Here is a 14,363-nt window from a genome sequence, read left to right on the forward strand (position 1 = left end):
ATAACAGAGTTGGAAGGGACCTCTGGAGGCCATCAAGTCCAACCCCTTGCCCAGAGCAGGACCAATCTCCACTAAATCATCCCAGCCAGGGCTGTGTCAAGCCTGGCCTTAAAAACTTCTAAGGAAGGGGATTCCACCACCTCCCTAGGTAACTCATTCCAGTGTTTCACCACCCTCTTAGTGAAAAAGTTTTTCCTAATATCCAACCTAAACCTCCCCCCCTGCAACTTGAGACCATTACTCCTTGTCCTGTCATCTGCTATCACTGAAAATAGTCTAGATCCATCCTCTTTGGATCCACCTTTCAGGTAGTTAAAAGCAGCTATCAAATCCCCCCTCATTCTTCTCTTCTGCAGGCTAAACAATCCCAGTTCCCTCAGCCTCTCCTCATAACTCATGTGTTCCAGTCCCCTAATCATTTTTGTTGCCCTTCGCTGGACTCTCTCCAATTTCTCCACATCCTTCTTGTAGTGTGGGGCCCAAAACTGGACACAGTTCTCCAGATGAGGCCTCACCAATGTCGAATAGAGGGGAACGATCACGTCCCTCGATCTGCTGGCAATGCCCCTACTTATACACCCCAAAATGCCGTTGGCCTTCTTGGCAACAAGGGCACACTGTTGACTCATATCCAGCTTCTCGTCCACTATCTCCCCTAGGTCCTTCTCTGCAGAACTGCTGCCTAGCCATTCGGTCCCTAGTCTGTAGCGGTGCATTGGATTCTTCCGTCCTAAGTGCAGGACTCTGCACTTGTCCTTGTTGAACCTCATCAGATTTCTTTTGGCCCAATCCTCTAATTTGTCTAGGTCCCTCTGTATCCTATCCCTGCCCTCCAGCGTATCTACCACTCCTCCTAGTTTAGTATCATCCGCAAATTTGCTGAGAGTGCAATCCACACCATCCTCCAGATCATTAATGAAGATATTGAACAAAACTGGCCCCAAGACCGACCCTTGGGGCACTCCGCTAGATACCGGCTGCCAACTGGACATGGAGCCATTGATCACTACCCGTTGAGCCCGACAATCTAGCTAACTTTCTACCCACCTTGTAGTGCATCCATCCGGTCCATACTTCTTTAACTTGCTGACAAGAATACTGTGGGAGACAGTGTCAAAAGCTTTTCTAAAGTCGAGGAATAACACGTCCACTGCTTTCCCTTCATCCACAAAACCAGTTATCTCATCATAGAAGGCAATTAGATTAGTCAGGCATGACTTTCCCTTGGTGAATCCATGCTGACTGTTCCTGATCACTTTCCTCTCGTCTAAGTGCTTCAGAATTGATTCCTTGAGGATATGCTCCATGATTTTTCCGGGGACTGAGGTGAGGCTGACTGGCCTCACATGCATACAGATGAGCAGAAGCTTCATTGCTATATGTGAAGAGAGCACTGGCCTTCCACTTGGACCGCACCAGACCCTTTAAGATCCTCAATGCAGTTATTTGTTTGCAGATGGGGTGAAAGGCAAACTGATTTCCATTCAGAGGACTCTTGCGTTTGTTTGTACTACCAGTTAGCTGTGTCACACCACCTCTTGAATATTGGCTCATTTGACCAAAGCAGAAGCAGCTGTGTGTCTGTTCTGAAGAAAAAAAGGTGAGGGAGAAGATGGCCAACGTTAGCATTGCTAGGTTGCATATGTTAGCTTTCCATCTGTAGTTCTGAGTCTGAAACTTAAGTCAGTTCTGGGTACAACTTCAAATTCTAGGGGTATGGCTCTAAGTCATCATCCATTCCCACTTGGGGCCCTCCCGGATCTGAAAAGGACTTTTACTGTGGTGGCTGATGGTCTGTTTCTGAGAACTCCTTGGATCTGAGTAAAGGACTGATGTGGGTGAGAGAGAGAAAGGCATCATCCGCTCCTAGATCTACATCCCCTTCACCTGAAAAAATGTGAAAGCAGAAGAGAGTTTCTCCAGGTCCATCTTTGCCTCCTCCAAAGACTGTTACAGCATCACCTGGCAGATCTGTTTTACATTTTGTCTGTTCATCCTCCACCGTCCTTGCTGTCTCCAGTGAGGTCGACAGTGGATCTGAGGTTGAATCGTCAGTTATAGGAGGGTAGAAAAAGAGTTAAGAGACCTGAACTGTCAAAACTTGTGCCACCTAAATCTGCGTTTCCTCAGTCTTTTGGACAGTTTGACATATTCTACAGATATGTTTTTGGGATATGTTTCCCAGCTATTGGAGATCAGTCCTGGACTCCATGGCTTTATTGGGTTATGAGGGGACAGTGAGGCCCTGAGTAAAAAGCAAACCCAAATCAATACTCGGTCACCACCAGTCCTCCCATAGGGCATCCTTGCCCTATCCTTTGTGCTTAGTTTCCAAAGTCTGTACCTTTGCCTTACTCAATCCTTGGGAGTCTAACTGTTCCTCCCCAGTGGGTGTTCCAGCTAACAGGCTCGTCTCTCCACAACCCTGCTGGCAAAGCTCCCTTCAGGCAGAGCTCCATCCTTTTTCAGGGCCAGTCAGCCCTGAACTGAGCCAGGCTTGGCACTGGCTGCAGGTGTAGTGGGACTGGGCTAGCTGGGCTCATAAGCTTTCCCTTAACCCCTTCTCTACTGGTATAGGGCCTCCCTACCCCATCACATATGGGTGCCCAGTGCAGTTTTTTCACAGGACTCAGGCATGAGTGCAATCTGCCAATACCTTTTGGTCAGATCTAAGGTGGTAATGTACTCCACCTCACCGAGCTGATCCAGCAGTTCATCAATGTGTGGCATAGGGAATGCCTTAAATTTTAACACAGCATAGACTTTCCTGAAATCTTTCAAAAACACGTGCCCCCTTCAGGGTTAAGGACCAGCACCATTGGTAGAGCCATGATCAGCAAACATGGTCCGCGGATATTCACATCCACAGATGCTAATATCTGCAGTTGTGCAGGGCTCTAACTATTGGGCTTCTCCAGTCACTAAACAGCTCCTTTATTTCTCCCAGCTGACTGAAGCTCTTGCTTCATGGTTACACTCATTTTTTTAGGGAAGGGGACGGGGGTCATGGATTTTCGCAGACCGGGTGTCTGGGTTTGGTCTGGATGTGATGGGAAATTAGATGGGTTTGCCTGGGCTGCGAAGGAAATACTGTGGAGAAATCAGTGATCAATTGCTAGGTCTGGACCCTGTGTTCTGGAGTGAGGTTGCTATTTGGAAGTTAGTCCCTACCTTTACTAAATATTATGGTTTGGATTTGGTTTCAAGAGCAGATGCTAGATTTGGTAGAGCAGTGCTTTAATCATTGATTAATTAGGACTCTATTCCCTTCTCCTGAGTTTTCACCACTGTTTGCCAAACTATCCATATGCGTGGATTTGCAGAACCACTCAAAGAAGAAGAAATGAAGGTTCCATACTTGTAACTGAAGTTCTTCTACATGACTCTACATCTTTAGATTTCCCACCCACCTTCTCCACTTTCTCGAGTTCTGTTATGGTTTCTCTGGGTTAGCGGCAGAAAGAACTGAGGTGGTAGAGGGCACAGTTCCCCCTTATATAGCATTGCCTTCAGAACATTTGGAAATGATGAGAGGGGCTGAAGGAGTCACACGTGCGCTCTAATGGGTACTGATTGAAGAAAGTTCTACTGTTGGGCTGCACTGGGCGGCATGTTACCCATAAATGTGAATATGCAGTCATCTTAAAGAACTCTGGTTACAAGTAACCAACCTTCACTTACCTATGGAGGATGTTTGTACGAGCACAGCTCATATTAGAACAGATATTATCAAAATTCGTCAGACCCTGGCAGTAATTCACACCCATGGTGTTCTGTATTGAACATCAAGAAGAGCTCTCTGAACCACCAGTCCTAAAGAACTGCTCACATTGAGATTGAAATTCTCATGGTTCTAGTTAAAATATTCCCATCACAGAAAAGCTTTATGAAGATCAAAAACTTCATAACATCATTGGCTTCTCAGCAGCATTCGTCTGTATCCCAGTATTTACGGTAGCTGGGATTGATAGTGCCATGCATCCCTGGGGTGAGAGTCCATATGAGGCATTTCTGGAAGTTCCTGTTCAAGATGTGGAACTGCTCGCCATAAGTGGTGCAGAATCAGGTGTCAGATCCTGACCATATTCTGATGTTCCTTTGCAGATGGCTGAGTCCCAAGAACACGCTGAAAGTCAACCCTTTTGTTCTTGTTCCAAACCTTTGGATACTCACTAGAAGCAAGCCTCTCAGGCTGGGGAGTGGGGTCTAGAAATATCTTCTGAGGACACCACCTGCTGGTTCATTTTGATAGTACCACCCGTGGCATGCTTGAATAAACACTAGAAATTCAGAGGGCCTCTTGAAAGCAATGGAAATAATGTTCTGGGCAGAGAAGAGTCTCCGGGTCACATAAAGGGTACCTTGAAACAGAAGGAAGAAAAGAGAACAGATGTCATCATCCTTTTAATACCCAACTGGCCCAGAAGGCATAGTTTTCAGGCCTGACATAGCCAGCCAGCTAACCCACTGCAGAATGACACTTGAATGGACTGTGAATTATGGGTCCTTTTACATTGGACCCCAATTATCTGTGAATGACAGCCTACGCATCAAAAGAGAAGTATAGTTCATCAGTGCTTATTCTCTGGTATTCACAGAGTGCTCCAGCAGGAAAACTTGTTACATAATAACATAAGAACGGCCATACTGGGTCAGACCAAAGGTCCATCTAGCCCACTATCCTGTCTTCCAACAGTGTCCAATGCCAGGTACTCCAGAGGGTGTGAACAAAACAGGTAATCAAGTGATCCATTCTATCGCCCATTCCCAGCTTCTGGCAAACAGAGGCAAGGGACAACATCCCTGCCCATCTGGCTAATGGCCATTGATGGACCTATCCTCCATTACTTTATCTAGTTCTTTTTTAAACCCTGTTATAGTCTTGGCCTTCACAACATCCTCTGGCAAAGAGTTCCAGATTGAGCGTGTGTGTTGTGTGAAGAAATACTTCCTTTTGTTTGTTTTAAACCTGCTGCCTATTAATTTCATCTGGTGGCCTCTAGTTCTTGTGTTATGAGAAGTAGTAAACAACACTTCCTTATTTTCCACACCAGTCATGATTTTATAGACCTCGATCATATCTCCCCTTAGTCTTCTCTTTTCCAAGCTGAAAAGTCCCAATCGTATTAATATCTGCTCATGCGGAAGCTGTTCCATACTCCTAATCATTTTTGTTGCCCTTTTCTGTACCTTTTCCAAGGCCAGGATATCTTTTTTGAAATGGGGTGACCACATCTGCACACAGTATTCAAGATGTGGGCGTACCATGGATTTATATAAGGCAATATGATATTTTCTGTCTTATTATCTATCCCTTTCTTAATGATTCCCACAATTGTTAGCTTTTTTGACTGTTGCTGCACATTGCGTGGATGTTTTCAGAGAATTATCCACAATGACGCCAAGATCTCTTTCTTGAGTGGTAACAGCTAATTTAGACCCCATCATTTTATATGTATTGTTGGGATTATGTTTTCCAAGGTGCATTACTTTGCATTTATCTACATTGAATTTGATCTGCCATTTTGTTGCCCAGTCACTCAGTTTTGAGCAATCCTTTTGATCCTGACCATTTATTCCTACCCTTTGTTTCCTATCTTTTAACCAGTTACCAATCCATGATAGGACCTTCCCTCTTATCCCATGACAGCTTACTTTGCTTAAGAGCCTTTGGTGAGGGACCTTGTCAAAGGCTTTCTGAAAATCTAAGTACACTATATCCACTGGATACCCCTTGTCCACATGCTTGACCCTCTCAAAGAATTATAGTATATTGGTGAGGCATGATTTCCCTTTACAAAAACCATGTTGACTCTTCGCCAACTAATTCTATTCATCTATGTATCTGATAATTCTGTTCTTTACTAAAGTTTCAACCAATTTGCCCGTTACTGAAGTCAGGTTTACTTAATTGCCAGGATCACCTCTGGAGCCCTTTTTAAAAATTGGTGTCACATTAGCTATCCTCCAGTCATTTGGTACAGAAGCTGATTTAAATCATAAGTTACAAACCACAGTAAGTAGTTCTGCAATTTCACATTTGAGTTCCTTTAGGACTCTTGGGTGAATCCTCTCTAGTCCTGGTAACTTATTACTGTTTCTAGTTTATCAATTTGTTCCAGAACCTCTTCTAATGACACCTCAATCTGGGACAGTTCCTCGTTCCACCAAGTTTCTGTGATGCCTATTATATCAATATTCTCATTTAATACAAGGCACTCTAGTTCACCCCTCTTATTATTTAGACTTCTAGCATTTGTATATAAGCACTTGAAGAATTTGTCACTTTTTAGCACAGTCTGCCATTACATGATGTAATTGAATGGGACTATTTTTCATTTGACTGTTTCTCATCAGATCCTATCCGTATTTTATCATCTTCCATCCTCTCCTTGTTATTAGGCCATCAAGAATCTCCATTAATAAATCCTCCCCTAAGGGATGTCTCTGTCCGAACCACGTGCTCTTCCGCCCCGTCGGCTTCCCCCAGCCCTTAGTTTAAAAACTGCTCTACAACCTTTTTAATTTTAAGTGCCAGCAATCTGGTTCCATTTTGGTTTAGGTGGAGCCCATCCTTCCTGTATAGGCTCCCCCTTTCCCAAAAGTTTCCCCAGTTCCTAATAAATCTAAACCCTTCCTCCCGACACCATCGTCTCATCCACGCATTGAGATCCTGCAGTTCTGCCTGTCTACCTGGCCCTGCACGTGGAACTGGAAGCATTTCAGAGAATGCTACTATGGAGGTCCTGTACTTTAATCTCTTACCTAGTAGCCTAAATTTGGCCTCCAGGACCTCTCTCCTATCCTTCCCTATGTCACTGGTACGTACATATACCACAACCACCGGATCCTCCCCAGCACTACACATAAGTTTATCTAGATGTCTTGAGAGATCCGCAACCTTTGCACCAAGCAGGCAAGTCACTGTGTCGTTCTCCCAGTCGTTGCAAACCCAGCTAACTATGTTTCTAATGATTGAATCATTCATTATTAATACAGGTCTCTTCCTAATAACTGGAGTTCCTGCCACCAGAGAGGTATCCTCAGTGCGAGAAGATACCAAAACATCATCTGGAAGGAGGGTCCCAACTATGGGATCGTTTCCATACACTCCAGTTGGATGTTCTTTCCCTGAGACTTGCATCCTCCTCAACAGCACATAGGCTGTCAGACTGGTGGTGGGACTGTTCTACTATGTCCCAGAAAGTCTCATCTGTGTACTTCTACGTCTCCCTTAGCTCCTCCAGTTCAGTCACCCTTGTTTCCAAAGCCCGTACACGTTCTCTGAGAGCCAGGAGCTCCTTGTACCGAATGTACATATATGTAACATGCCCATAGGGCAGGTAATCCTACATGCTGCATTGAGTGCAATAAACTGGATAGCTCCCACTCTACTGCTGGACTTCTGCTTGCATTCTCTTTTTCCTCCTGCAGATCGTTCCTTTGTTGTTTGTTTTGTTTTTATCAGGGGGTGTTTTTGGCCTTAAGTTTAAAGAAGTTTAAAGAATGTTAAGTGTATCTAGCCCCCAGCTCTCCCTCTAAACTCCTTTGCAAAACTTCCCTGTTAGCTGCTCCTATTCGCTAACCTGTTCATTTATCTTGTCAAGTTTCATTTCTGGCACAAGGGAAGCTAGAATCCCAGTTATACTAGAGCTTAGAGCTTCTCCAGGGTGGTTTGGATAGCCTTGCAGTAATGCACCATAGCAAGACTGGTGTCAACCCTCAGCAGTGTTTATGCAGTGTTCTGGTTCTTTGATTGAGCAACCTCAAATACCCAGATTCCTCAGACTGATCAGATAGTGCTTGTTACAGGTTTTGTCTGATCTCCCAACACTGTACCTATCTCCAGTTATCCAAGCCCTCAAGGCAGCACATTTCAAACCCATGACATCTAACTTACCCATTCTCTCTCTCTTTCTCCATCAAGGCCTACCTTTCTAAGAGGCATTATCTCCAAAAGGCATGTCTCAAAATTAGTAACTGTGCAAAAACCTCACTGTACTTAGAACTCCATAATCCTTTCTGTCCGAGATAAGCTCTCTGTTCAGTTTACGCTGCTTACTGTAGTTTTGCATTGCTAGAACAATACAAAGCAGCTGGAGTATGGTGATGAACCTGGCTCTTAATTTGCAATTGACTTAGTGGGTCAGATATCCAGAATACAGTGTAACTTTTTGTTTTTAAATTTAACTTTTTAAATAATATATAGGTAAACTTCCATGATAAATTGTACCATACTGCTACAGTAATGATGAGTAGAACTAAAGATTTATCACGTTTAGGCAAAAAGAACTATAAAAAGGGGACGAAATGTTAAGGCAGGCACACAAACTTCACTGAGTGCCTGCAAACTATGCTCTGTTTTCAGACGACACAGAGACAAACCAGAAGAGTAAAGAGGTATGTGCAGAGAAAAGTATCCATATACCATGTCTGCTTTTGAACCTCGGTTTCAGCTTTAAGTAACCTTTAGGGAAGTGAGAGTGAAATCCTTTTTATACTCAGGGCAGGGTTTTGGGGGGGTAAAGATTATTTTGCAAGGGTATCCAATTTTATAAGCATTAAATTTGGAAGAATGTTTGCCAGATTACCGTGGAGCTCTTTGCTGGAGAAGCTGCTATTCTTTGAATGGCTTTTGCACATTCCCATTCTTGGGATGTGCCAACAGTTCAGCTAAGCCAGTGGAACTTTCTAGTAGCAGTGCCCATTATAGCACCCATTATAGCACCCTCCTCCCCATTCCTCAGTAAAAGAGATGTGGAGCATCAGCCGCCTTAGTTCCTTCCAGTCATAGCAGACTGACCAGGAACCTCACCAGGCTCCCAACCCAGATTCACCTCTCTACCTTCATTAGCTGTTAGTTCTTTATTTTTATTTTATTATTTTTTGACTAAGGTTCTTTGCACCCTGGTGCAGATCCTTGGTTCCAATATGTCAGAAACAAAGAGAATGATATCAGGGCTCAAGAGTTGCATCTTTTGCCCTGATTTTCCTACTTCCAGAGGCACCTGTGGCCTGCTTGGGGCAAGGTCATTCACCTTGTTTGTCCATATGCAGCACCTTCACTCCCAGGGTCAGAAAAGACTGTGAGAATTGCCTTCAAGCTGTGCAAATGAAGGAGCTATTAACAGCTTCAGCACTGAAATGCAGGGATCTGTAAGTGCTGGGAGACCACACTCTGTTGCAGCCTCCAAAGATATTAGAAAGCCTGGCAAAGTCCTGAAGCAGGTTTCTGCATCCTTGGCTGGAGCCAAACCTAAAGTGTCAGCCACTGCGAATCCACAAAGACAGGATCTGATTGAGCTTAAACACTGGGCTTTGCTGGTGTCCACCTCTGGTTAGAGAACTGATTCTTAACAGCATACCCCAAAGGCTTGAGTACTTATTGTGCCATATGCTGAAGTACAAACACATTCCTCTAAGACCTCAGCCTCAGAAGCCAAAGTCACAGCAAAGGGTAATATTGAGGGCCAGGGTCCTATTTTGAGAAACACACCCTGCACCAGGTTCAAGGCCTTCAGTTCCATGCTCAAAACATCTTCATAAGTCCGATGAGGCACCTGATGTTTCCTTGGAAACATCACTCCTTACTTGACAGGTTTCAGAGTAACAGCCGTGTTAGTCTGTATTCGCAAAAAGAAAAGGAGTACTTGTGGCACCTTAGAGACTAACCAATTTATTTGAGCATGAGCTTTCGTGAGCTACAGCTCACTTCATCCTCCTTACTTGATCCATGTTTACTGTGGTGGCTCAGATTCATGGCATCAAGCCTCTGAGCCTCTGGATGCCACATTCCAATCTGCCTTTGGCTCACAGGGCCAATCACAGCTACTACAAGGTGGGCGAACAACTGGATGGAAAATCATACTCTGAGAATAATCAGCAGCAGCTCACAGTCAAGCTGAAAGGGTATATCAAGTGGGGTCTGGTTTTATTATCTTCATAAATTATTTGGATAATGGTATAGAGAGTACACTTATGAAGTTTGTGGATGATTCCAACCTTGGAGGGTTTGCAAGTACTTTGAAGGACAGAATTAGAATTCAAAATGATCTTGACAAACTGGAGAATTGGTCTGAAATAATCAGAATGAAATTCAATAAGGACAAATGCAAAATACTGCACTTAAGATGGAATAATCAATTGCACAAATACAAAACAGGAAATGACTGCCTAGGAAGGCATACTGCAGAAAAGGACCTGGAGGTTATAGTGGATCATAAACTAAATATGAGTCAACAGTGTAATACAGTTGCAAAAAAGGCAAACAACATTCTGGGATATATTAACAGGCGTGCTGAAGGCAAGACAGAAGTAGTAGTTTTTCCACTCTTCTTAGCACTGATAGTCTCAACTTGGAGTATTGTGTCCAGTCCTGATCACCACACTTTAAGAAAGATGTGGACAACTTGGAGAAAACGCAGAGGAGAGCAACAAAAATGATTTAAGGTCTAAAACCCAGGACAAGGAAAGACTGAAAAAATGGGTTTGTTTAGCCTGGAAAAGAACAGTGTGCGGGGGGGATGAGTAAAAGGTTGTTATAAAGAGCAGGATGATAAATTGTTCTCCTTATCAACTGAGGACAAGGCAAGAAGTCGTGGGCTTAAATAGCCACAAGGGAGATTTAGGTTAGACATTAAGAATAACTTCCAGACTATATGAGTAGGTAAGCACTGGAACATATTACCTAGGGAGGTGGTAGAATCTCCATCACGAGAGGCTTTTATGTAAAGGCTAGCTGTACACAAGCCAGGTATGGTCTAGATAATACTTAGTCCTGCCTCCGTGCAGAGGACTGGACTAGATAACCTACTGAATCCCTTCTAGTCCTACATTTCTGTGTTTCTGTTCTGATTGCCCCAGATTGGGTGACACAACATTGGTTCTTGAATCTACTGCCATTCTCATAAGAGTCTCCCCACAATTCCAGACCTGTTGACCTAGAAGAGAAATCAGATTTACCATCCAGACTTAGACTCTTGCCACTTGGCATCATGGGTTATAGAACTTTGACAGATCTGGCACCACCTTGTTTGGAGAAGGTACAGAAGAGTCTATTAAACTTCAGGAAGCATTGGACTCGCCTGAGTTATGATCATAAGTAGAAAAGATTTTCTTTGTGAGCATCCAGCAATAAAATAAACACAGGTTCAGCTGCTGTTCTAGCCATACTGGAGTACTTCATTTTAAATCCTTGGGACTATCCATTATCATCAGTAAAAGTACATCTCACAGCCATCTCATCTCATCTCATCACAGTTTAGCCAGGCAAAACTCTGTATTTTGTAATAAAAAGGTTTTTGGAGGGTTCGAAAGTACATTTACCTCTAGTTAGAGAACCCACAGCAACACAAGACCTCAGTCTAGTACTTAGCTCATGAAACCTCCCTTTATTGTAGCTATCCTGCTTTGAGTAGGGGATTGGACTAGATGACCTCTTGAGGTCTTTTCCAACCCTAATATTCTATGATCACTTCAGCTGCAGGCTCTCCAGGCTGACCCTCCCTCCCCCTTACAGTCTTTCAAAAGGTCCTTCATCACACACCCCAAATTTCTCCAAGGTAACAGAATTCCAGTCCTGTCCTTGCCAGTATTTTTCCCCAGGCCTCACTCCCCACTTAGGGGAAGCTAATCTACACACATTGGATGTTACAAGAACATTACCCTGCTATTTGATTAGGTCTGAGGAATATAGGAAATTGCCTAGACTGTCTCTTATGGGGAAGAGAGTGAAATTCAGGCAATTGCATCCCATTGCCCTTCTAAGTGGGTTAGACTCTACTGAAGAGTGTTATAACCATGCCAGTGCTCCTCTTCCAGAAGTGTGTAGAGTGCACCCAACTAGAGTGAAGGCTGCTTCCATATTAGTGGTCTGTAGAGCTCCCTCTTGAAGCTCAGTTCAGACCATCACCACAAACTGTGCCTTAGATCTGACATCTAGATCAGATCCTCAGTTTGGTAAAAATGTATTAAAATCTCTGTTTAACTAGGCCTTCTCATCTCACTGTTTGGAAGGAGGAGCACTGCTTGCCAAACTCCCAAGAGTGGAAGTGTGCATAGGCTACCGGCAGAAGAAGTGAAGTTTACTCACCAGTAACTGGAGTTCTTTGAGATGGACTCTGCCCATTCATGCTCCCCATCCACCTTCCCCTGTTCCTTGGAATCCTAGCTATAACTCTGGACCCAAGGAAGGTGGTAGAAGGAATTGAGGCAGATAGAGCACCAGGCCCACTCTTACAGCCTTACCCTTCACATGTTAGGATCAGAGATCATGAGAGCATTCCACCTGGCACTGTTACTGGAAGGTCTATTCTGCATCACTGGCACATCTCAAGAGTGTGAATGTTCAGAGGTCACTCAGACAACTCCAGTGAGTAACCTACATGTAGAGGGGATTCTGTTTTTGCCGATCCTGGAATTAAATGCATTTGTTTTCACTCCCTTGCAGATGGCCGCTCTTGGGGAAGCCCGTTTAAAGGAGATGGAGGCACTGCGTTCTCTGAGAGCAGCAAATGAAGGGAAGGTGCTATCTAATGAGGATGATGCAGAGATGAAAGTTTGCCTTTGCCAGAAAGAGCCAGCAGCACCAATGATAAAATGTGAACTCTGCAGAGGGGTCTTCCACACCAGCTGTGTTTCAGTGCCCAGTACTTTTCAGGGACCTCGTGTTTGGCTCTGTCCTCTCTGCCATAGATCAGAAAAGCCACCTTTAGAAAAAATCCTCCCTTTACTGGCTTCCCTGCAGCGTATCCGCGTGAGGCTTCCTGAGGGAGATGCTTTACGGTATATGATCGAGAGAACTGTGAACTGGCAGCACAGAGCGCAACAAATGTTATATTCAGGGAATCTAAAACTTATACAAGACAAAATTGGCTCAGGATTATTGTACAATAGATGGCAAGCCACAGCGTGCCAGTTGCCAGAGACAAACAAGGTGAGATTTAATTTACTTCTAGGAGTGGGTAGGAGTCATCTGAGTTCAGCAAGAGCAGTTTGCCAAATTCCTTTGTATTTTGTAGATTCTACTTGAAACAGGTTAATTATATATTCACCTAGTGTCTTCAAAAAAGTATTACCATGGCAGATTATTATTGTATTGCTGGCTAATTCTCAAGTGTTGATCCCTCTATAACTTTGAGGAAGTGGGAGTTTTCCTTGTTAGTTGAGGAATATGTGTGTATTATCCACCATGTTGTCCAGTAACTTGGAATGCTGCATTCCTGCCCTGCTGGAACTGAGAATTCTGCATCCTTTTCAATGACTGTCCTTTTGGATTAAGTCTCTGCTGAAGATTCAGTATCCTTACCTATCCTGTTAAAGCACCATTTTGTGTGTGCGTGCGCATGAGTAATGGGGGTGTAGCTGAGGGGATGTAGTAGACGATGTATATGTTAAGATGAGTAGGGCCTTTGACAACACATGGTGGGGTGACAGGGTGTATGATGGGTTTCATTTTCCTGAAGGAGGGGGGTTTAGTTTTCAGAAGTGCAGAATAGCTGTTGTTTAGTGTGAGCGTTAACATCCAAACATATTATGGGACCTCTAGAGGTAAGAATTCCTTCAGCAAAACCAGACTTTATTTTTCTAAGGCAAAAAACAAACCCCAAAATGCTTTAAAAGAAAAGTTTCAGGTCTTTGTGTATCAAAAAACAAAACAAAAACAAACCACAAAACCTCCTTTGCACGTCACTTTTAAGGTGTCTGTAACTTGAAGTAAATCTCTCGACTGGCTGAAACTTCTTACTCCTGTTAGCCCAACCTTGTTTGATATCGGACTTGTCTATTTTGGTCACTTTTGACCTACCTAATTCTGTTTTAAGAAATATTCCAGCTGGTTTTGGTAGTTGTGTAAATCAGATACTTTTGCCACATTTGGTACCTATGTAGACTAAAATTTTAAAATGGGGTCCTGTCGCAGGGTGTGCACAGGTTCCCTGCCTCGCGTCCTTGTGCTCTTGTGCTTAGGCTGGTCAAAGAAGGGGTCCCAATGCCTCTTTCAGTTGTTTCACCCGTGTCTTTATTTACAGTGCTTAGTGCAACCCCAATTCCCCCAACACCTATCCCCTCACTGACCCTTCCCTGGGTCTTCTGGCCCCTGAGGCTTCCTGCAGTCAGTAGAAATAGAGCTGCAGTCCCCCTGTCTTCTCCCCTGGCTAGCCTTCTCACTGAGCCTTTCCCTGGGCTTGTGTCTCCTCCCAGACACCAGCCCAGCTGGCTCCAGTGGGCTCAGCTGATTCCCCTGAGCCTGCCCTTGTTAGGGTCTGCAGCTGAGCTCCTTGCTGAGTGTCTGGGCCCCTGCACACGGCTGCTCTGCAGGGCATCCAAGGGGAGGAGCCACCCCTTTAGCAGGGCATCCAAGGGGT

The 14,363-nt window shown here is 44.2% G+C and overlaps 1 protein-coding gene across 2 annotated transcripts in view; it reads left to right on the forward strand.

Annotated features, from left to right (window-relative positions):
- KDM5B (lysine demethylase 5B) overlaps nt 1-14,363 on the forward strand; it is a 185,349-nt gene that overhangs the window by 154,154 nt on the left and 16,832 nt on the right. For both annotated transcript variants that reach the window (XM_077839601.1, XM_077839602.1), the window contains one exon: nt 12,449-12,934. In XM_077839601.1, coding sequence (XP_077695727.1) covers nt 12,449-12,934 — 486 coding nt within the window. The remainder of the gene's footprint in view (nt 1-12,448; nt 12,935-14,363) is intronic.

This window comes from Eretmochelys imbricata, chromosome 21, assembly GCF_965152235.1.
Source record: "Eretmochelys imbricata isolate rEreImb1 chromosome 21, rEreImb1.hap1, whole genome shotgun sequence".
In the NCBI taxonomy this organism is placed as follows: Eukaryota; Metazoa; Chordata; order Testudines; family Cheloniidae; genus Eretmochelys; species Eretmochelys imbricata.